This window comes from Rana temporaria, chromosome 13 (assembly GCF_905171775.1).
Source record: "Rana temporaria chromosome 13, aRanTem1.1, whole genome shotgun sequence".
NCBI lineage: Eukaryota > Metazoa > Chordata > Amphibia > Anura > Ranidae > Rana > Rana temporaria.
Window position 1 is genome coordinate 116,465,694 of NC_053501.1, and position 24,784 is coordinate 116,490,477.

Here is a 24,784-nt window from a genome sequence, read left to right on the forward strand (position 1 = left end):
GTCCAAAATTTCTAAACATGCTTCAAAACCGAACCGATTGACCGCTGCCCCATCGGACCAAACCGATGGTTAGTACAGAAAAGCATCGGTTCAAAACCCGCACATGCTCAGAATCAAGTCGACGCATGCTTGGAAGCATTGAACTTCGTTTTATTCAGCACGTGGTGTGTTTGACGTCACCGCGTTCTGACCTGATCGGATTTTGGACTGATGGTGTGTACACATATCAGGCCGTACGGCCACTTCAGAGGTGAACCGATGAAAACGGTCCGACGGGCCAGTCTCATCGGTTTGGTCCGACCGTGTGTACGGGGCCTAAGAGTGTAAGTGAGAAGGTCTGTTTGTTTTGAGAAGAGATTACACCGTAGCTAAGATAAATTCTTTACTAGTCCGTGGAGTCATGGAAGCCACTCAAAAAGTCAGATGGAGCATACACACGTTCGGGATTCCTGACGAAAAGCTCTCATCGCAGTTTTTCCGACGGGAAACCCGACGTGTGTACGGGGCATCAGATTAAATATCAAATAAATGGATGGACCAGTCCTGACAGCAGCAATTAAATGTGGGATAGAACATAAAAACAATAGAAAAGAAAAATTGCGCTAATTGAATGTCCAATGATTTTGCTAAACACAGTCTTGTACAGATGTTTAACTTATTGATGCAACACCCAGTGATTGGATCATAAGCAGGTGAACCATCACCATATAGAGAACCTGCTTACCAGATGGTAAGCAGATGGCTTAAACCCAGCCCAGGCCTTTATCCTTGTAGGTGACCTCAGCGGTCACAGATGGGTGATGATGAACCCAACAAAACTAAATGATAGACTCCTGGACATCATGGGCTCTGTAGGATTGTATATTGTTTGATCCAAAAACAAAAAAGGAAGACCATAGCGTGTTATCATCTAACTTAGATGTTAACACATATGGTTGAACTTAGAATAAAAAAACAAATACATCAAAATGCAAGGACAAAAACACCCAGTGACTGAATCGTGGACAAGTGCACCACCACCGCACATATATCCTGCTTACCAAATAGTGAGCCAAAGCATGCGAATGGCTAAACCCAGCCAGGGCCTTTACTTTGCAGAAATATCACAGCTGCTGTACAAGTGTTGGTAAGACTCCCGGGTGAATGACCATAGACTCCGTATGTTCCGTGGGGTGGTAGCAGCAATATGGGAGTTAGCACGCTGAGGACTGGTTTTCTCAGCCATGAGCTTGGCTTGCTATTTGGTAAGCAGGATATCTGTGTGGTGGTGGTGCACTTGTCCACAATTCAGTCACTGGGTGTTAGATATAAAACTGTCCCAGAATATTATTGTCTCAGCGGCAAGGTTGTGTTATACTCACTGTAATTTCTCTATCTGGCTTGTTGTCAGAGCTTCCATCAGATCCCTGAAATGAGGACCCTCCAGATTGTTCCCACCCAGGTTCAGTATCCTCAGTGTCTGGTTATTTCTTATTCCAGATGCCAGGTGGGGGGAGGAACTGTCTTTCAGCTGATTATCATACAATCTGTAGAAGAAGAGAAGAATGTTACCAGAAGAAAATGAATTTCTCCCCCAGGAATGAATGGAACTATTCTCTACATCAGTGGTTCTCACCCTTGATAGTGCCGTGACCCCTTGATAAAATTTCCCAAGTTGTGGGGACCCCCAACAGTACAATTTTTGTAGCGTGGTTTGTCAGCACCCAATGCAAGACAAGTAATTTGCAGCCCTAACCCACGGAAATCTCCATCCCCCCGAGTCCCTTCTACAGTATTTAAACCCCTTATGGTACATTTTAGGATGTACCACTCTGTTCTCCTTTCTTTCCATTTTATTTCTCTTTATTCAATTTTTTTTTCCCCCCCCCCCCCCCCATCCCTCTTTCTTGCCATATTTCTTATTCTTTCTCCCCCTTTCCCTTTGTTCCTCCACCTCTTTTCCTCTCCCTGCCATATATTTTCTATTTTTTTTCTTTTCTTACTCATTGGTGGGGGGAATGGGATGATGGTGTGTGGTGGGATCAATCGCAGTGCTGGGGGGAGTTCTGATCAGCCAATTTAGGTGCTCTTGATCAAGGTAATCTGCTGATCTGAGAACTGTAGCTGGGACTTTTAATGGCAACTCTAATCACAGGTAGTGTTACTCACTGTGTCTCCAGCTTCAAGGTGTCTTCAGCTCTGTGGTGTCTCCAAGTGACACCTATGCCAAAATCAGGATATAGGGTCTCCTCTAGCCCCTCCCACTTCACATTCCTCACCAGTCAGCTGACCTCTAGTTTTTTCCCCCCAGTCATGCCATGAACTGAATGGGCGGCAGCAAAGAGTCTGAGTGGGCGGGCCGCATGCTCCAGGACAAGCCCAGCTGGGCGGCCGGCCACAGGCTCCAGGTAGAGCCCTGCTGGGTGGTCATGAAAAGGCTGGGAAAGCAGTGCGGGCTTCAGGAACAGCCCAGGATTTGGTGACCCCTGGCAAATAGTCATTCGACCCCCAGGTTGAGAACCACTGCTCTACATGAATGGAACTCATTTCTCTTTTTTGGAATCATTTATATGAGATTACTTTATAAAACACGATCGATCATCTACACTATTGGAGGTTTTCTCTTTTTGTGGATCCCAATTACTAAATGTGACATGAGAAGTGGATGAGGTGGTGTGATCCATTCATTATTCCTGTATGGGGATTGGACCATACACATTCACACTGACCAATAGGCTTTCACCTCCAACCTTCTGCTAAGTCTTGGATTCAGTTGTGGGGATTCACTTTGATGGTCACAGAAGTCTCACTCATGTTGTGGAAACTTTGACTAAAAGTGACACCATTGTACGTTGGGATTTCCTTTGAACATCATGGTGGAGGATTTCATCTTATGGTGTGGAGAAGATTTTATTTTTTACATTTCTTTATTTGGACCTTTTTTGAAAATTTGTACTAATATTGCTGCACTAATTTTATATATGCCGATAATAAATTCTCTTCATTAGTTATCAGTGAAATATTCTCCATACCATTGTTATATATACACTTATAGGGAGATTTGTGATGAGGAGTCTCACTTTTATTATATTTTCACATTTATATTGTTTGAATATTGTGATAACTCCACCAATAGTGATCAGATATAAAAATTACATTCACTACAAAAATACACTTTCATACATGTGAGGAAGGGCAGATCTCTTGCAACCTATTTACAGCTACTTCAATCTATATAACATATAATGTACAAAATTCCATAAACATGAACAGCAACAAAGTCATCTTAAAAAATTGCAAACATCAAGAGAAAGTTCTTAAATGAAAAGGTGGATTTCTTACAACTCCATTCACCACTACTTCCATCTCCGATCACTGCTAAAACAGTGCTAAAGCGCTGGTTATTTTTGTGGCGCTTTTCGTGCGCTAGTGGGTCGGTGACAACTGGACCTTTAAAAAAGAAAGACCAGTGTTGCGGCGCTTTCAAAACGCTTAGGAAGTGCTGCTCATTCATTTCAATGGGCAGGGGCGTTTGGGATCGCTATTTATAACGCTCATAACCTGCCCCAAAGATGCTGCTCGCAAATAAATGTGTCGTCAGCATATATCGATGTGTCATCAGCATGTATCGTGCATAGAATGTCTCCGCTCTGCGGCCGCGAGCGGAGAGCTGGTGGTGACATTACCGCTCGCGGCTGCAGAGCGGAGACATTTTATGCACGATACATATACATATATTATTTTATGAGACACAATTTTTCACTGCAAAATAATTTTTTGGATTGGATTTTTTGCACTCATGCATGTTTCTTTTGGACAGTTTAATTGGAATTTTTTGTATAAACTGCTTTCACTGGACTTTACAGCATTATTTTTGCACATTGCACTTTAATTGATGTAGCATGTTACACTATTTATTGTTTATTCAACACGTTATTATTTATCCTATGAATATTTTTGCTGCAATGGTCATATCTGTGTATGACTATATATAGATACTGTTCATTGTTCATTCCATCAAGTACTGTGCTCCGGGCCGCACGTTTACCTTAACAGGTAACCTTTTATTATTATTATTTCACTCCCATCACCCTCCACATTAATTGATTCATGATGTGCGGGTTTTATTTGGAGTAATACATATTTAAATATACAGCAATTGGTGGATTCTCTCAATAGAAGTTGTTCTATAATTGGTTCTATTATTGCCTCTAGCAGTACTGTTATTTATATGTTTAAACATTTTTAGTACCAGTAAGCGCCACTACACCCCCCTACTTTTAAAAATTTAGTTTGGGAACCACGTCGCACGACCGCGCAATTGTCAGTTAAATCGACACAGTGCCAAATCGCAAAAACTGGCCGGGTCTTTGAGCTGCCTAAAGGTCCGGGTCTTAAGTGGTTAAAGCGGAGGTCCCACCAATAAAAAAAAAATTATTAAAAGCCAGTAGCTACAAATACGGCAGCTTCTAACTTTTAATAAATGGACACTTACCTGTCCAGGGTGCCAGCGATGTCGGCAGCCGAAGCTGAGCAATCGCTCGTCTCTCGGCTGCCCCCGCCGCCATTCGCGGTGAGGGAATCAGGAAGTGAGGTGTTGTGGCTTCACTGCCCAGTTCCCTACTGCGCATGCATGAGTCGCGTGGCGCGTCGTCACTGGTTCCCGCTGTCTCCTGGGACCAGTGTGTTTCCCAGAAGACAGCTAGGGGTGACGCGAAGGAGCGTTACTCCAGCGGGTGTAAAAATATGCCAAACTAGATTCAGGTTTATGGATCGCAACTGCGGAGACTTCTCAGTTTCGAACCCAGGTTTCACTCTTAACTCAGTTAAGAGTTTGGGTTCTATCATCACAGCCTCAGTAAAGTAAATAGTGCTTATTCCAGCATAAGCAACATTAAAGTAAATCTTGGTATTAATGGTATAGCACAGGTATAGGAATAAGTGTAGCCGCAGTACTGGGACTGCACACTAGGGGTCAGTAATGAACACAGGCTTAGAAGCAAAGCAGGTAATTTGATATCTATAGCAGTGAGCATAACATGTGAGCTGCAGTTCAAACTTGAGTGAAACTCCTTAGTACTTTAGCAATGAGCACAGGCTTGAAAGCAAAGCGATAAGCATGGAGAGCAGAGCATAGTAATTGACTTCTATAGCAGAGTACTTGCGGTTGCAGATAGCTGGGCATGGATGAGCGTCCTGGGAGCCTGGACCTGGTTGCTGAGAGGGCTGTGCCGTGCGTGGTGTCCTGGTGGTCCAGTTCAGGAAGCTGGAGCTTAGTAGAGGTGAGTCTGGAAGCCCAGCTGATAGTGGCGTACTGTCAGCAATAGAGGAACACCATCCTGTCAGTGCTGGGAGTTTAAATAGGCCGCACAGGAGCGAACCAGGAAGTACCACTAGGTGGCGACCTCCGCAACCACCGTGGGGAGCAAGGCTGCAGGAAGTGAGAGGCTATTCAGAAAGAAGGAAGAGAGTTGACTGGGAAAGAAGCAACTATAGTTGTACTTAGTGCAAAGTTATTGGTGTGACGTTACAGCGGGAGTCTATTCCCAGAAGTGGGTGCAAATACCGGTATTATACAGGTATCTGCACTCCCCTCCTCACTGAAAGGTGCCAAATGTGGCACCGGAGGGGGGTGAGGGTTCCGAAAAGCAGAGGTTCACTTTTTGTGTGGACCTCCACTATAACAGAAATACCAGATTCATCCAGATGGTTTAAATCAATGCTAATCAGCTGGCACCACTTTGCAGCAACTTCAATCACCCTTCCACACACCAGTGAGCAAACAGGTCACTTACCAAAAGGTTTGTCCCCACAAGCAAGGCCCAGACACACTTGTTTATATCCTTCCAGCAGCGCCACTCTGCTCAAGCCGGCTTCTGATGAGAACAGACTGTGCCACGGAATGTCAGACCTCCAGGTTATTATCTTCAGGCAGGGAGGATGAGGAGGGAGGAGAAACAATAAGGAGGACACCTCCTCCATGGGAGACCCTCTCCACCCACTACAGGAAATGGAACTCCCTGCTTGGCTCTCAGAGGACTACAAGGGGGCGTGTCAGACCGCTGGCTGAGCTGAGGCGAGGGATAGTAGTCAGCGGTCTTACAAACAGGATGACAGCAGGTAATAACGTTTTTTTCAGCAGCAAGTTCAGCAGCCTATTACAGAGGAACTACAGAGCTCAGAAGAACATGGATGGCAAATTTGGTGACGGTAGGAGATCAGCAACAAAGACATGGGAAATAAATTTGGCCGGAGTTTTGCTTTAAGCCTCGTACACACGATCAGATTTTCGGATGACCGTTCGACCATTTTCTGTGGCATGCTAGTCTCATATCAAAAGTGAAGAGGTTACTCACCATACGAAAATTCTCGTCCGACAAAATACAACTTCAGAAGTGATGTAATGTGTGAAATAGTTTTGTATGTATTCTTTTGTTTCTGAGCATTGGTAGTCTTCCTCTTATGATTTTTTTCGGATAAAAACCATACTTATTAAATGAAAATCAGATGTTGAGCTCACGTACGATAACATTTTTGCAGTCTGCACATCCAGCTTTTGCCGGACAAAAAATTTGAATCGTCTTTTGAAAGCATTATACTAAAGATCAAAAAAATCGGCAGTTCGTTCGTTTGGATGAAATTTTACTTCCGATTTTCATATCATGTGTAAGGGCCTTTAGTCCGTAAAGTTCAATATTTAGTTGGCCCCGCCCTTTGCAGCTATAACAGCTTCAACTCTTCTGGGAAGGCCGTCCACAGGGTTTAGGAGGGTGTCTATGGGAATGTTGGACCATTCTTTCATAAGCACATTTGTGAGGTCAGGCACTGTTGTTGGATGAGAGAGTCTGGCATACAGTCTCCTCTCTAATTCATCTCAAAGGTGTTCTATCGGGTTGAGTTCAGGTCAGGCCAGTCAAGTTCCTCCACCCCAAACTTGTTCATCCATGTCTTTTTTGGACCTTGCTTTGTGCACTGCCCCAAATCATTTGGTGGAGGGGGGATTATGGTGTGGGGTTGTTTTTCAGGGGTTGTGCTTGGCCCCTTAGTTCCAGTGAAGGGAACTCTTAAGGCATCAGCATACCAAGACATTTTGGACAATTTCACGCTCCCAACTTTGTGGGAACAGTTTGGGGACAGCCCCTTCCTGTTCCAACATGACTGCACACCAGTGGACAAAGCAAGGTCCATAAAGACATGGATGAGTGAGTTTGGTATGGAGGAGCTTGACAGGCCTGCACAGAGTCCTGACCTCAACCCAATAGAACACCTTTGGGATGAATTAGAGTGGAGATTGCGAGGCAAAGGTCTTCTCATCCAACATCAGTGCCTGACCTAACAATCGTGTTTTTCATAGACACACTCCTAAACCTTGTGGACGGCCTTCCCAGAAGAGTTGAAGCTGTTAAAGCAGCAAAGGGTGGGCAAACTCAATATTGAACCCAAAGGACTAAGACTGGGATGTCATTAAAGTTTGTGTGTGTGTGTATAAAGGCAGGATTGGATATTTAGGCTCCATGCACACTGGCTTAAAAATTGCAGCTCCATGTTCTCCTATGTGTCTATACACATTGGGACGATTACAGACATATTTTGAACTCCATGTTTAGAGGCAGGAAAAAACGCTTCTGTTTTGCGTTTCCGATTGGAGCTCTCTGGCAGAAAAAATGCAAAACTTTCCTAAATTCATCTAAACTTTGTACAATAAACTCTCTATATGAATGTTTTTTTTTTCTGCCAAGGGAACTGGCATTTTTTTAAGCCCAGTGTGCATGGATTCTTATGGAGCCTAAAGATGGAATTTGATGACATTCTCATATTTCTATATTATTTATGTGGTTTAGATATAAAATTGTCCCAGAATATTATTGTCTCAGTCAGTCCTGTTATACTCACTGTAATTCCTCTATCCGGCTTGTTGTCAGAGCTTCCATCAGATCCCTGAAATGAGGACCCTCCAGATTTTTCTCAGACAGGTCCAGTGTCCTCAGTGTCTGGTTATTTCTTATTCCAGATGCCAGGTGGGAGCAGGAACTGTCTGTCAGGTGATTATCGGACAATCTGTAGAAGAGAAGAATGTTACCAGAAGAAAATGAATTTCTCCCCCAGGAATGAATGGAACTCTTCTCTACATGAATGAAACTCATTTCTCTTTATTGGAATCATTTATATGAGATCACTTTATAAAACACGATCGATCATCTACACTATTGGAGGTTTTCTCTATTTGTGGATCCCGATTACTAAATGTGACATGAGAAGTGGATGAGGTGGTGTGATCCATTCATTATTCCTGTATGGGGATTGGACCATACACACTCGCACTGAAAAATAGGAAAAAATTCCTCCTTGGTTAGTCTTTACCGGCCCAAATAGTATTATACACTTGTCATCGAATGGTAAATTAGCAACAAAATATATAAAAAGGTGTATTTTGTTTTTCATATCTTGTTTCAAATGTTTGTTCTTCCATGCAATTTTTGATAAACCAATAAAATGATTGAAAAAAATATATATATTAACCACTTAAGGACCGGACCAATATGCTGCTACATGACCCAAGGGGTTTTTACAATTCGGCACTGCGTCGCTTTAACAGACAATTGCGCGGTCGTGCGACGTGGCTCCCAAACAAAATTGGCGTCCTTTTTTCCCCACAAATAGAGCTTTCTTTTGGTGGTATTTGATCATCTCTGTGGTTTTTATTTTTTGCGCTATAAACAAAAATAGAGCGACAATTTTGAAAAAAATGCAATATTTTTTACTTTTTGCTATAATAAATATCCCCCAAAAACGTATATAATTTTTTTTCCCCTCAGTTTAGGCCAATACGTATTCTTCTACCTATTTTTGGTAAAAAAAAATCGCAATAAGCGTTTATCGGTTGGTTTGCGCAAAATTTATAGCGTTTACAAAATAGGGGATAGTTTTATTGCATTTTTATGATTTTTTTTTTTTTTTACTACTAATGGCAGCGATCAGCGTTTTTTTTTCGTGACTGCGACATTATGGCGGAAACTTCGGACAATTTTGACACATTTTTGGGACCATTGTCATTTTCACAGCAAAAAATGCATTTAAATTGCATTCTTTATTGTGAAAATTACAGTTGCAGTTTGGGAGTTAACCACAGGGGGCGCTGTAGGATTTAGTGTTCACCTAGTGTGTGTTTACAACTGTAGGGGGGTGTGGCTGTAGGAATGACGTCATCGATCGAGTCTCCCTATATAAGGGATCACTCGATCGATGCAGCGCCATAGTGAAGCACGGGGAAGCCGTGTTTACATACAGCTCTCCCCGTTCTTCAGCTCCGGGGAGCAATCGCGACGGAGCGGCTATAAACAAATAGCCGCGCCGTCGTCCCGGATCGCTCCCCGAGGGAACCCGACCGCCGCGTGTAGCGGGGGGGGTCCCAATCGGAACCCCCGACCCACGTCTAGGCAGGCACGTACAGGTATGTTGATGTGCCTGTGCGTGCCATTCTGCCGACGTATATCTACATGCGGGGGTCGGGAAGTGGTTAAAGAAAAAAAACATACACAATGGTATTAAGCAAATTGTTAGAAAAGAACAGCAGTAGTGGCTGATGTACATTCAAGTCAACATCGTAACACAGAACAACAATGTCAGGTCACCTGTGGCCAGATGACCGATACACCACGTTGGAGTCAGGAGTGCACCACAAGGTAGTGAACCCTATGGCAGACTGCTGCGGATGGAACATAGAGTGGACATGGAAGGCAGGTCCACTGGAGCACAAACAGGGATCCCACAGGAAGCTCGAGCCCAAGATTCCCCAGGGTGCGGAGTCCAAGATCCAGCAGGTATTCACCAGAGCCTCTAGTGGTGAGGATGGACTTAGCTGCAACTGAATACAGGTCGCGGCCCCCCAGAGTCCCTTAGCTCACGCTCTGTAGTGCATAGAGGAGAGAGGGGAAGCAGCCACTCAGGATACAAGAGATGGTGAGGGGTAAGCCAAGGTCAGGGCGACAAGCAGACAAGGATAAACAAAGGTCAGGGTCACACACGAACAGGAATAGTCGGGGACAAGCCAAGATCAGTACACAGAGATAAACGTAGCACACGGCAAGCAGGAACTTCAAACACACAATTTTTAACAAACAACGTTGATCAGCAAGGCTGGCTTGCAGTCCAGTAAAAAACAGGCAATTTTCTCCTGCCAGTAAAAAGAAAAATATGGCTGTGACGCTTGGCTAGGTCCGGAGCCATCCGAGACCATCCGAATGCCTCCTACAGTGTGTTTGGGCGGCTCTGGCGGAGGTGGTGCCTGAGCATGTCCTGTGATGTCATGGTGCAAGGGAGCCAAGCAGAGCGGCCAGAACCTCGTGTGCGGGTCGGGAGCAAGGCAGGTTAGGAGTGAAACATCAGTGCTGTTTAGACTGAAGTGGACTGGAGGGATCACCTGGTGTGGAGAGTGACTGTCGCTGTGACTCAGGAGGGGACATGTCATGTCGGTGATCTGTGCTGCTGCACACTGCTGTCATTGTCACTGTGAGAGTCAGCTTCATGTGTGTGTGCCTGACCCAATCTAGTTTCTTACCCTCCCGAGTCCTGTCCCTAAGCTACTTACTTACTATATCGAAAATAAAATAAGAAATATGTTCTTTGCATTATTATCAATCCTAAATCATACTTGTTTGTAGCCTAAATACTAAAATTTACATGTAAATCAGTACTTTTTTAACTTTTGTAAATGCCAGTAAAAACTTGGCTGTGCAAGTAAATTGTGGGTGGTTTGTCAGTAAATTTCAATCTGGTAGGTTGGCAACACTGCAATATAGTGTCCTGTGCACAGCACCCCATATGACAGGTCACAGCTCAGACCATCCCAAGGACATGTCAGGGGAAGTAGTCTGGGCAGAGGAAACCTGTGAATTTACAACATTTGTCAGCTTTGGCAATCATGGTAATTCACTTTATCATTTTTTGTGTTGCGCAGCTCTACTTTTTCTTTTTTGTATTTGTTTTAATGTATGGTCTTACATTATGAGCTGCAGCATTTTAATTTTAATGTGTTTAGTAGTGCAGTATATCCCATGTTTCTCCAATGTAATAACATCACTGGTCCCAGAAAAAGTGTAATTTGGGGTCAGATTTGTCCGCCGCAATGTTACAGTCCAGCTAAAAATTGCAGATCATTGCCATTACCAGTAAAAATAAATAAAAGTCCCTGGGGCGTGGCTTGGACATGGCAGAGTGAAGAAGCTCACGGCTAGAGCTCCCGACCTGCCTAAAATGGCTGGTATGACACTACGAAACTCTGAATAGCTTGCCATGACATACCGGAGAAGGAGAAGGACCAGGGGATCTGCCAAAGCTAGTCCAGTGGCATCGATCAGCTGGTTCTTCCAGTACCCAGCTCGTACGGCGACATCCCCCGCAGAGACACGCAATGGGAGGACTTACCTTCCACATCCATGGCCGCGTCGCAGAGCCAGGCTCCAAACATGCCTTCACCTAGCAGCCTGAGCGGTTTGGAGGCCTCTGCAGACCGACGCAGACATTAGGACCCTGCTGCGGGCACTTCCGAAGAATACCGACATAGAGGCCCTGGTGCTTCGGATGGAGGAAAAGCACAGACAGGACTTTCACAAACTCCGGGCCGAAGTTCACACACTAGACGATTGCGTCAGCAAGGAGGAATCGGAGGTGAGCTCACTGGGGCTCCGGGTCACTCAACTGGAGAAAAGCCAAGTGTCCTTCCAGGAGCGATTAGCAGAACTTTGCAGAGATGATCAGAGGGGCATCATTGAATATAATGCGATTTCCCTTGCCATGCAATTTGTGAACCCAGGCTTGAAAACTTCTAAAGTAGCATTGAAGTTGCATAAAAGTCACATCTAATGTGCAGGCAAGTAGCATTGCATAGTCACACTGGAAATTGCATTGGGATAGTGGGAAGGGATATGGGGAAAACACAACACAAACGTGGCAAAAACATATCATGCGTTATGTTAAATGTAACAATACAGGAAAACCACTGCAAAAATGCAGCAAAAACTCATATGCATTTTTTGAACATTTTTGATACAGAGCAGTGTGAAAGTAACCTAAAGCACACTGGTTTATTCACATATATTGATTCGCACCCACTGTTAACATGCACTTACCCTGTTTGGTTTTCTAGCAATCAAAAGGTAAAAACCCAACTTCATTCATCTCTACTTTCTGGGTAAGATTCAAAATTTCATAAGAAATGTATTTCTCTTTTGGTTACAACGACCTACCACATGTTGCGTCCAGAGGGCGTTGTAGGCCCAAATTATAGTACATAGCTGTCAGCATTAGATGGATAGGGTTGCTGGTGGTATTTCCACCTTTTAACCTTCCTTCTCTATCCAAATTTTTTTTTTTTTATGTTTTGCTTTTAGTTCTACTTTAAAGTGGATGTAAACCCCATTCCTGAAAATTAACCTGGGCACATATATCTGTAGTGTTTACTTATCTCTCTTCAAAGCCCCGTGTCCAGTGTCTTTCTGCTGCTTTGTTCCTCTGTTATCAGCATGATAACTTCTGACAAGCTCTTTAACACAGGAGATAAAAGCAGCTGGAAATTTGTGTCAGGTGGGTGCTATAAATTGATTAGCAGAGAGCTTGTCTATTTACAGAACAGCTCTGCATGTTTCCATCTTCCTCTGCCTATGTGGAGGGGGTGTTTGCCTTTCCTCCACTCATCTCACACACAGTGTATGCCCAGACTCCACAACCAGTGCTGGAAATGGAAGAAAAAAAAATCTAACATGACGTTCACTTTCTAAACAGTGTATAAAGCTGGAGACAGCAGATATACATGTAAAACTTTTAACGGAACGTCCGACACTCCGCTTGAGTGCTTCCGTCATATACCACTTCCCATCAGTCTGGATATAGATATCAGATATTCCAGCTGCCCTCAACACACAACGAGATGAGACTTGTTTGTGTGCTAAACATGAAGAGCAGCTGGAATATCCAATATTTACTGTATTTTTTGGACTATAAGATGCACTTTTCCCCCCCAGAAATATGGGGGGAATGTCCCTGCGTCTTATAGTCCGAATATACTGTATGACAGGCACTGCCCCATCCCGCCGCTGGCTCCGCCCCCTGCCACCGCTCGCATTTCCTCCCGCCGGAACCTCTGGAAGAGAGGCAGGAGAGCGGGGGACAGACTTTCCAAACCCCCCTGTTCACCGGGCGATCTTCCGGCTGGTTCCTAAGAAAGAAAACAGAGCATTCGGCCGCTCGGGCTGCTCTGTCTTCTGCTAGGTGGAATAGCAATGTAAGGTAAGGCTGCATTTGTGGCAACTCTCACTCTGCGTTTACTGTGGGCATGGGCACTCTGCATTTATCTATGGGCACTCTGCATTTATCTATGGGCTCTCTGCACTTATCTATGGGCAATAGACCCTCTGCATTTACTATGGGCAATGGTCACTCTGCATTTACTATGGGCAATGGTCACTCTGCATTCCATGGGCACTGGAAAATATTTTAGTACACCATTTGGTTCAGAATATTTTTTTTTGTGTTTTCCTCCTCTAAAACCTAGGTGCGTCTTATGCCGCGTACACACGATCGTTTTTCGGCATGAAAAAAACTTTGTTTCTCAGCATGTAGAAAAAACAAAGTTTTTCCAACTTCATCATTAAAAACGATGTTGCCCACACACCATCGTTTTAAAAAAATGATGAGCAAAGCGCGATGACGTATAACACGTATGACGGCACTCTAAAGGGGAAGTTACATTCAAGCTCCCGTCTCATAACTTGCTTCTGAGCATGCGCTGGTTTAAAATGTTGTTTTAGCCCACACACGATCATTTTTTACAACCCGAAAAATTTAATTTTTTAAAACGACGGTAAAAAATGCAGCATGCTCGATGTGAAGCCAACACACGATCATTTTAAATGACGTTTTTAAAATGTTTTTTTTCATGCCGAAAAATGATCGTGTGTACGCGGCATTATGGTCAGGTGCGTCTTATGGAGCGAAAAATACGGTATATTCAGACTGATAGGAAGCAGTATATGACGGAAGCACTCAAGCGGAATGTGGGATGTTCCATTACATTGGTGGCAGCAGTGGGATACATGCCACCGAAGAGCTCTGTAGCTCTCATCCAGCCGCATCTCTGCCCAGACCAGCCTGCTTAATTCAGCTGTCTGTTCCTTGTGCGGTTTTTCTTTCAACAACAGCACCCGCAATCCATACTAGGACCAGTACCTTTCCCGGTTGGAGGGGAGAACTTTTCCCTGGTGTCGCTGCTCACGGGCTAGCGCTTCCTTCCAGAGTTCTCAGCGAATAAAATAAAATCGTCCCAGCAGGACCTGCTCTGATACTGGTCCTCTGTGCTGTATCTGCTTCTCTCGCAACCTCCTTCCGAATTCCTCTTCCATGGTGGCTGGTATCTGTAACTCTCCTCTCCTGCTATCCGAACCTTGGATCCAAGTGGATGTCCCCGACTGCAGGAAGTATCCCACTGCTGCCACCAATGTAACGGAACATCCCACACTCTGCTTGAGTGCTTCCGTCATATACCACTCCATGTTCAGCACACAATAAGTCTCGTCTCATTGTGTGTTGAGAGCAGCTGGAATATCCAATATCTATATCCAGACTGATAGGAAGCAGTATATGACGGAAGCACTCAAGCGGAGTGTGGGATGTTCCGTTACAAAACTTATGTAGGAGGATTTGTTTAATCTTTGTGCATCATCTGATGCAGTTCACTTCACTGGGCATATGTGAGGGTTTACATCTTATCTGATATATTCAGATAAATAGATGTGTACAGTCTGCATATAAAAGAAAATAAATCGCACTAATAATTTGTAATTTTTCTGGAAAAAAACACCTGAAATTACCAATTTATTACAGAAATGTGATTAATCAGATTTAATATTTACCTCAAGCTCTTGATGTTGTGTAGAGCCGGTATAAGTTTACTCAATCCTTCATTCTGAATATTACATGAATCTAGATTTACTTCTTCTATCTCTCTGCAGGATTGAAGAATAAAAGACAGCACAGAGCAGTCCAGAGGGCTGAGGGGGACCTCAGAAAAGTCAACTTTGTTTGATACAATACATTGTGACACCAGAGCCTTATTCCTGCTCTCATAGAGATAGTAGAATACATTAAGAAGCTCTGTGCTGCCTGTTATATATTTGTCAGGTGTTTGTTCTGGTATTTTCTTCTGGATCCAGGTGATTACATGTCTGGCAGCCTGAGTAGACCATTCTCCCACATGAGACTTTAACATGCATCTAGTAGAAGAGTCTGAAAAACCGCAGAGGAAACGGAGGAATATTTCAGCCCGGCCATCTTTGTAAGATTCAGCTTTATCAAGTGTTTCCTGTAATCTCTCAGGATTATAGTTAATAAAATGGACTAAAGCAGCAAAAAACTCCTGAAGAGTGAGATGTAAGAAGGTGTAATCTACATCAGGAGGCTGACCAGATTCCATCATGAAAGATGAGAAGAGATGATTATCATTTCTCACATTGAATGACTCCAGATGACGCTCATCAAATACAATCATGTGACTCATGACTCCATGTTCTGCCATCCACCCAATAGATGTCAGCAGTTCACGGGCAGTGTGACCACCATCTTTATTCTGGCTGTGATTGGCCAGAATGTTGGAGGCAAATGTCACAAAGAGTTGTGTCACTGTTTTGGGTAATGATGTCATCAGCTGATCAGTGATTGTTGGTTGGGCTCTGAAGCACATTGATAACACTGTACAGATGATCCAGCAGTATGATGGGATATAACAGAAAGTGTACAGCGTGTCATTCTCCTGCACATAATGAAAAGCCTTCTCTGACAATTCCTCATCTCCAAAGAAATTATTAAAGAAGGTCAGTCTGTCTTCATGGAGAAATCCCATGATCTCAGCTATTCTCTGGAAAACACCGGTATCCACTGATGCCAGTCTGGTTGGACGGCTGGTTATCAGTACAGAGCAACCCTTAAGAAGACTCTGCCTCACCAAACTGTCCACAATCTCACCAAAATGTGATCTCTGTTTTGGATTGGACAGTCTACTTGATCTGAAATCCATTTGGTGAACACTTTCATCTAATCCATCAAATATAAACAAAAGTCTCTCTGGATCTTGTAAAATATCTCCAATCTGACCCTCCAGATATGGATATTGATGAAGAATCACCTCCTCCAAACTGACCTCTCCACGTCTATTAAGGTCCCGGAATCTGAAGAAGAAGAGAAAGGCAAATCTCTGGTAGTGTTTTCCGGTCACCCAGTCATAGACAAACTTCTGCATCATTGTGGTCTTCCCTATTCCTGGCACCCCGCTCACCATTACTGCATGTGGTACACAATGTGACTGGGGGTTCCTTCGGAACAGCTTGTTGGGGGAAATATGTTCCAGTCCAGTTTGCATGTCCTTCAAGCATTCCTCATGATTTACCCCAGTCTGTATCAGTTCATTCTGAGGACGTTCCTTGAACTGATCGGTGGAGACTACAACCAGGTTCACATAACGCTCATCGATGAGGAATCTTTGTGGTTCCAGGGTAGATCCTGGGGGTCTATGCTCCTCTAGAGTCTCCGTCTTCTCCATCAGATGTTGTTTGTGCTTTTCCTGAATATCTGGAAATGTAATGGAAATATTTTATAGATCAGGTTAAAGCAGAAGTCAAGAATGTTGATATCATTTTAATCTGTATTGAAAATATTAGTATGGTTTTATCATGACTGGGCGTTTTAGTTCTCTGCGCTCGGTGGGCGGAGTTGTGACGTCAGAGGACTGCTCCGCCCACCACTACACTGCCCTCGTTGCGAGGACGAGCCTCGCGCCTGGTGACACTGCCGTGCGCGTTCTGTGAAGAAGCAGAACGTGCTCGCGGCCCCTTGTCACTTCTGAATGTCCAGTGACAGTCGGGGATGATCGGTGCAATGGGACAGCTGTGAACACCGCGATCCCCCTCGCATGGTTTTCATCAGCCGCTTCTTCTCTCCCTCCCGCGACTTTCACCTGAAAAGCTATGTATGGGGGATCGCCGTGTTCACAGCTGTCCCTGCTGCACCGATCATCCCCGACTGTCCTCCATGTCTGCTGCCTCCAGCGCCCCCCTTCTTCTTCTCTGGCCTCCTCCTCATCCACCTGATGTGTCTTCCCCCTCCACTGTGTTTTTGGAGGGTGGGTCGTTTACCTTGGCCAGCAAGGTTTTACTGTTTGGGCTCTTTTGCCATCTGATTTCTTACCACATTGGATTACAAATTACCCCTTGCGCGCCAACGCATGCCTATGAATCAGTGCACGGACTCTTGGGATAATTTGAACTGTGGTTTGGTCTGATCAACCAAACCACGTTAGTTAGGAAGACTATTTAAAGACTACTTATTTAGTTATCATAGAGTACGGATATCCAGTTTATATTCTCTAATTGAGTACTGATTCTATTGCATTGTATATTATTATAGAGAGATAGCTGTGTGGGGCTTGGCAAGGAGGTACCTCAGTATAGATACTTTATTGAGGGAATCCCCTTTCTGTGTGCTCACACAGGTCTATCTAAGTATTGTAGTTTAACCTACACCTATGTGTTATTACTGTTACTGACTCTGCAGCGCTCTGAGAGCAAATTATTACTGTTTTACCCTTTCTTTGCTTTATCATACAAGTAAAGTACCCCCTTTGGTTACGTTGAAATCTGTGTACAGTCTATCTGTCATACTGCAGGATCCATTCAAGTTAAGGTAACCCCTAACCTTTATATTTTGGTGTAGTGTAAAGGGATATTGTGTTCCCCAACTATTTACTGGGGCCCACAACTCCCATTTTACCATTTGTGCAAAGGGAGTGTTTTGATCCACTTCAGGGGTTGACCACCAGAGTGTAGACCTAAAACAAACCAGCAGCTCCTTCGAGGGTAGTGCTACAATTGTTTATTAGAAACATTTGATAATCTGTACAGTAGAAAAAAAATTGTAAAATCAATTGCAGTACAAAAAATACAGGCATGAATATAAATGCCCTCTGGTGTGAAGGGTTATTGCACGTAGCTGTAGGAGATGATGCCTGACATGTTTCAGACACCTAGGTCCTTCTTCATAGGCTGAATGCCATCTAAAGCATACATACATCTATAAAATGAACATATTTAAACATTAGTATAATAGTACAATTTTAACATTGATCAACCTGTTGCATGGAATTAAACATCCATGCAAGTACAACTGATGACATCTTTTTTGGGGGATATTTATTATAGCAAAAAATAAAAAATATATTTATTTTTTCAAAATTGTCGCTCTATTTTTGTTTATAGCGCAAAAAATAAAAACCACAGAGGGGATCAAATACCACCAAAAGAAAGCTCTATTTGTGGGGAAAAAAGGACGTCAATTTTGTTTGGGAGCCACGTCGCACGACCGCGCAATTGTCAGTTAAAGCGACGCAGTACCGAATCGCAAAGAGTGGCCTGGTCTTTGGCCAGCCAAATGCTCCGGGTCTCAAGTGGTTAATGTAATAAAATGTTGCATACTTTTTATACAAGTTCTAGTATCGGTTTAGTTCTCAGACATATTTAAAGTCCCGGCCTGTTCTATACTGGCTTCAAATCTTTTTTAAACTTCATTACACCCCTGTAGATACAATCTATGCAAACTAATATATATATATATATATATATATATATATATTATGGCTGTACAAATTAACTTTTAATTAATCGATTAATCTTTAATTTTTTTGATCGATCAAAATTCTTTTGATTGGTACTCACCTCTCCGCTGGCTTCTGGGCCTTCAGGGAGTTCCGTCGGAGATCCAGTAACATCATGGACACCGGCGGGGCTTGCCGTGTCCATCTGAAGGGCTCCTTTGCTGTGCCTTCATATCTGCATGCCGGCGGGACCTTACTATCTGCCACACGCAAGGGCTGTTACACTTCCCTCTATCACTTCCCTCTATCAACCTGGGATTCTACAACCATCCACTGGGAGTTGTGATAGTTCCCTTCATGGGACATCTACATGCCGACGGACTGATGTTAACCTCTCTCATCTGGATTCAGCAGTGGTATCGTTACACACATTTTTATACCAGTATCATACTTAGCTACATGTTTTTTTGACTGCTTTTGGTACCGTTTGGTATTACTCGCACCATTTTTACAGTTTATGTAGCTACATCGATTTTATCTCCAGTGCAATATTTATTTGGTTACCTACTTGAAGACTATAAAAGTTTTAATGCTATTCCCATCGAGCGCTGCTTTGTGTGTGTTTTTTGTATCCTGCTATCCATTTTTCCAGTGGTTGGTAGCTGCACTGGGGATCAGCCTGCATGCAAGGAGAGCAGCTAAAAGTAGTTGGATCTGTATGTGCGTTATAATTAAAATTAGTCGATTAATCGATTAAAAAAAAAACGATTAATCGAAAACAAACATTTTGATCAGTAACAGCCCTAATATATATATATATATATGTGTATATATATATATATATATATATATATATATATATATATATATATATATATATATTGCCTTGCAGGAAATATATTACATGTTCATAAATGGATGAATAGGTGTATTCAGTATTTGATGCTTCATAAAATTATGTTCCATAAAACTGATCATATAAATAAAAGACAAACAGTGACTGATCTCCGATTACCATAAATGATGGGTATCTCCGCCATCTTTTTTCTCTGTGTTAGTTCTTCTACAGCCGGATCCCAGTCATGTCATGGAACACCTAGACACAGAGATACATTTAATAATGAGAACCATGTATTTAAAATTGTATACATTTTATGAGAATAACGTTAAAAACAGAGCAAAGCCGGTTTATTCAAAGGTGGTCATAAGGCAAGTGTCCAGCTTAAACAGAGGTTTCATATTCATATATATATTATCCCGACATGTTTCACCTTATAGCTTCATCAGGGCATATACACTGTACGAATCCGTCACAAAGTGCGGAAGACACGCCAAGCTAGCCGGAAGTGACCACTTGCAGAGAATTCTCGGCCACAGAGGACACACAGTGACCAGGTTAAAATAAATATATTCAGAACAAACGGTGGAGGGCGCCGGGGATATAGAGTAAATTGTATTGAGTAGGGATACACTGAAAAACTCCTTAAAGGGGTTGTAAAGGTACAAATTTTTTTCCTAAATAGCTTCCTTTCCCTTAGTGCAGTCCTCCTTCACTTACCTCATCCTTCCATTTTGCTTTAAAATGTCTTTATTTCTTCTGAGAAATCCTCACTTCCTGTTCTTCTGTCTGTAACTCCACACAGTAATGCAAGGCTTTCTCCCTGGTGTGGAGTATCGTGCTCGCCCCCTCCCTTGGACTACGGGAGAGTCAGGACGCCTACTAACACACAGCTCCTTTCTCTATCCGCAACCTAGAGAGCGTCCTGACTCTCCTGTAAAAACGTCCAGTGTGCATGAGGCCTAAACGACCCTGATAGGATAACAGAGGAGAGTTCAGGGGCAGCTGCTCCTAAATGTCCGTTTACCATCAGCAGTGTACATGATGTCTCAGGCCACCTACACACGACTTATTAAAACGCTGGAGCAAAGTACGGTGACTTACAACGCGTACGACGGCACTATAAAGAGGAAGTTCCATTCGAATGGTGCCACCCTTTGGGCTGCATTTGCTGATAAAGTTTGGTGAGAGGCGATTTGCGCTTTTCAGTCTTCGTGCTTTTCAGTCTGTTACAGCGTGACGAATGTTCTATCTCCATTACGAACGCTAGTTTTACCAAAACGAGAGCTCCCATCTCATACTTGATTCTGAGCAAGCACGTTTTTTCCCCTCGTAAAAGCATACACACGGCGTTTTTCACGACGTTAAAAAGAACGACAGTTTTTTTTTCATTGAGAAAAATGCTATGGAGCATACACATGACCGTTTTTCACGACCAATCTAAAAAAATTAGGGCTGGGGAAATTAAAGATTAATTCCTTGATTAATCTTTAATATTTTTGATCAATCAAAATTCTTTTGATCGATCAAAATTCTTGACGTTACCAGACAGCTTGGATAGTGAGACTTACCCTGCTGGATGCGAGCAAACTGCACCCATTGGATTGAGGTACCTTTGCATCTGTGGAGCAGCAGGATGCATCTGGGGAGGGGGGCAAAAATAACCATTGTTTTCCTGTCCTAAGCAGTTTTGTTCAGACAATTCTTTGTGTATCAGCAACATCTGTTCCGTGTGAAAGACTGTTCAGTTCTTCAGGGTATATTGTTAATAAAATGCGATCATGTCTGCTTCCAGAAAATGTAAACACTCTGGTATGCCTGTGTGACTGGCTAAAGTGATACCTACTATAAAGTGACTGACAGTCAATATACTAGATATGTTTTATAATTTAAAGTTAAAGCGGATCTCCACCCTAAAGTGAAGTCGCGCTGATCGGCACCCTCCCCCCCTCCGGTGTCACATTTGACACCTTTCAGGGGGGAGGGGGTGCAGATACCTGTCTAAAGACAGGTATTTGCACCCACTTCCAGGCACACGTCACGGGCAAAAGACGGGTTTTTCCTGACTTCCCGTCTGTCCCCCGTTGTGTGCTGGGAACACTCGGCTCCCAGCACACAGCGTGTGAGCCAAACGGCGGGCGCAGCGCGACTCGCGCATGCGCCGTAGGGAACCGGGCAGTGAAGCCGGAGCGCTTTACTTCCTGGTTCCCTCACTGTGGATGGAGGGGGGAGCAGCAGGGTGACGAGCGATCGCTCGTCCTCTGCTGCGGACGCCGCTGGACTCCAGGACAGGTAAGTGTCCTAATATTAAAAGTCAGCAGCTGCAGTATTTGTAGCTGCTGGCTTTTAATAATTTTTTTTGAGCGCACATCCGCTTTAAACTAACTTGCTATGTTTTTCTTAAAGTTTAATAAGAAAAAATTACTTATATCAGTGCTACCGTTTGAATTTAAAACGTATTAGTGTGAACTGTGAAGTTAAGTTATGGATTGTGGAAACTAATTAGTGTTAGGTGATTGTATATAGTGTGTACCACATTTACCACTGACTAATGCAGAGTTGCAATGCAAGGAGATCAGTTAAAAGTAGTTGGATCTGTATGTGCGTTATAATTAATCGAAATTAGTCGATTAATCGATTAAAAGAAAAATCGATTAATCGAACGCGAAAATTGTAATCAGTAACAGCCCTAAAAAAAAAAATTTCGGCATGAATATAGCACCTGGTTACTTTAAATTACCGGTGCTATTTAAATGTAGAGGGAGATCAGAGTGTAGTTAAACTCTGATCCAAATTGTTATGCTTAAAACAGGGTCTCTGTCTCAGCTTGGTTGTGCTGTGGGCTTATTCTGTTGTACCGGGGTGTCTTTCCCACCCCTGTGCGGTAGATGGCAGCAGTGGAGTCAAGGTTTGGGTGCTCTTCCCCAGCAGCCAATCAGGAGGGTGTAGCTTTCCTGGGCATGCTGGGGGAGGGTATTTATGGGGCAGATGCCATTAATTCTGGGTTTTCTTCGTCCAGTGTGGCACCCACCTTTAGGGTGGCCACATCACGGCGCTATGGCCTACATGGCCGGTGCGTGCCACGCAGTGTTCCTGGTTCCGGGACCATATTGGTCCGGAACATTTGAGCAGCGACGGGGACCCAGTGAGCGACTGGGTTCCCACCTTTTGAGGATCCCAATCGGCAGTGCTGTTTGGTGGGGAGTCCGTCTGAGGAGCGCCAATGAGAGGCTGGCGGTCCAATAGGATTTCGACAAACCACCGGGGATCAAGGTAGCCGGACACTGAAGGATTTATCACCTGTCAGACGGTACCTGGGCGACATTAAGAAGGAGATCCAGGCGTAATTCACCTAAGGAGGATTGCCTCCATAACTACAAATCAGAGAGGGCCTGTGGCAGAGGTGTCTCCCTGAAGTCCATCCAAGGAGGGTCTGTGGCAGAGACTTTTCCTCAAGTTCATTCAGGTGGGTCTGTGGCAGGGACTTTATCCTACAAAGGTTCGAGTTATACTCTGGCTGCCAGGTCAGTGAGAGAAGCCTGTCCGGGTACACTAAACCCACTTAGGCATGAGTGGTGCTGAAAGTGTTACATATGGGAACAGGACAGTTCCAAATATGCCTGAATCTGCTGTTCTCCTTGTTCTTACAAACTCTATCCCTTTCATCACCAGTTCATTGTTTTTACCCGGCTGGGTAATAAAGAGCACAAAAAAGACACTTGTTGCGGACATTCTTTTACTACTGCTATATGCACCATTCACCCCTAGGAATTCGGAAGAGCCATGAGATAAATGTGCCACCCAAAACAAACCAGCAGCTCCTCCGGGGGTAATGCTACATGAAAAACACGGGTCATTAGGCCTTGCACACTGACTGTAGAATAAAACGTCTAAAGCCAAAAACAGCCACTGTAAAAACATCCAAAAATGTCCAGTGTGTGGGAGGCCTCAAGGGGAGATTAGATGAGGAATACACAGTGTAAGGAAAGTATCTGATGGAAGTTTATTAATGGCAGACATGAAGAGTGACAGATCGTCCTCCATACAATCCTTCATCACAGATCTGCATCCCCCATCCTAACATTCACTATTAGCACTCTGTATATTAGATACGGTAATCTTACCTTACCGGTCTGTGAGATGATCTGAAATCTCTCTACACAAACAAAATGGAGAATTCTGGGAGGGGTGAGGGGAGGGAATGTGACATTATGGGAGGGGTGAGGGAAGGGAATGTGACTGGGAAAGTTTCACTTTCAGTTTTCACCGAGATCCTCCCATCTACAGATATCGTACCTTGTGAGTGTAAGCCCGGGTTCACACTGCTGCGATCTCAGAGATCGCATGTGATTAGGACCCGCGCTGCAGGTGCCGATCACATGTGATGTCTGAACAATGCGAGTTCAACACTACAGTTGTACGGCTGAACTCGCATTGGATTCGCACAGAAAATAGAGCAGGGACTTTTTTTTTCCCCCCGCACTAGAATCGGATCGCATGGGTGTTCTCACCTATGCGATCCGATTCCTGTGTGAGTTTGCACTGCGATCTGTGAACAAAACTGTCATTAAAAGGGTTGTAAAGGTAAATGTTTTTCACCTTAAAGCGGCGCTCCACCAAGAAAAAAAAAAAAATCTAAAATGCTGCAAAAAATATATTTTTTTTTTTATACATACCTGAAGTGCCTGTTGCTAGGCAGATCGTCCTAATCTGCCACTTCCTGATCCGTGGTCCGTCTTCTTTCTTCGGCTCCTCGGCTGCCTCCTAGGGAATGGGGGAGCGGTGTCTTCTGGGACCCTGCATGGACATCATCCATTCACGTCGCGTCACGTCAGCCGAGACCCGAGCGTTTGCTCGGCTTCGGCTGCCGTCATCGCGGGCATCCTGGACAGGTAAGTCTCCTTATTAAAAGTGGGCAGCTACAGTGTTAGTAGCTGCTGACTTAATTTTTTTTAAACCGGACCTCCACTTTAATGCATCCTATGCATTAAGGTGAAAAAACATCTGACAGTACCGCCCCCCGCCCCCAACCCCCGTTTTACTTACCTGACCCCTCGAAAGTCCCGGGCTCGTCCCCATCATCCTCCTCGGTTCTGAGCCTGGCCGTTGATTGGCTACACTGGATGGTTTGAAAGCAGTGCAGCCATTGGCTGGCGTTGCTGTCAATCACATCCAATGACGCGGCGCGCCGGGGGCGGGGCCGAGTGATACAGTTGACAGCTATGGCTGCCGCTGAATCACGGGAGTGCACCCGCAAGAGCTTTCAGCACTGTCACGCTTTTTTTTTTTTGTAAATTTCTTTTTATTAATTTTGACAATATACATAACAAAAC

At 43.9% G+C, this 24,784-nt stretch overlaps 1 protein-coding gene across 5 annotated transcripts in view; it reads right to left on the reverse strand.

The window, feature by feature from the left end:
• The window catches only part of LOC120920264 (NACHT, LRR and PYD domains-containing protein 3-like), a 68,870-nt gene extending 45,225 nt beyond the window's left edge, over positions 1-23,645 (reverse strand). For 4 of the 5 annotated variants that reach the window (XM_040332242.1, XM_040332243.1, XM_040332241.1 and 1 more), the window contains exons 1-5: positions 23,576-23,645; positions 19,629-19,709; positions 14,886-16,596; positions 7,873-8,037; positions 1,362-1,526 (exon numbers count right to left, since the gene is read on the reverse strand). In XM_040332242.1, coding sequence (XP_040188176.1) covers positions 1,362-1,526; positions 7,873-8,037; positions 14,886-16,596; positions 19,629-19,653 — 2,066 coding nt within the window. In that variant the 5' untranslated portion in view covers positions 19,654-19,709; positions 23,576-23,645. Of the gene's footprint in view, positions 1-1,361; positions 1,527-7,872; positions 8,038-14,885; positions 16,597-19,608; positions 19,710-23,575 lie in introns of all 5 variants that reach the window. The other variant, XM_040332240.1, reaches the window with a different exon arrangement.
• Between the last annotated feature and the right edge of the window lie 1,139 nt (positions 23,646-24,784).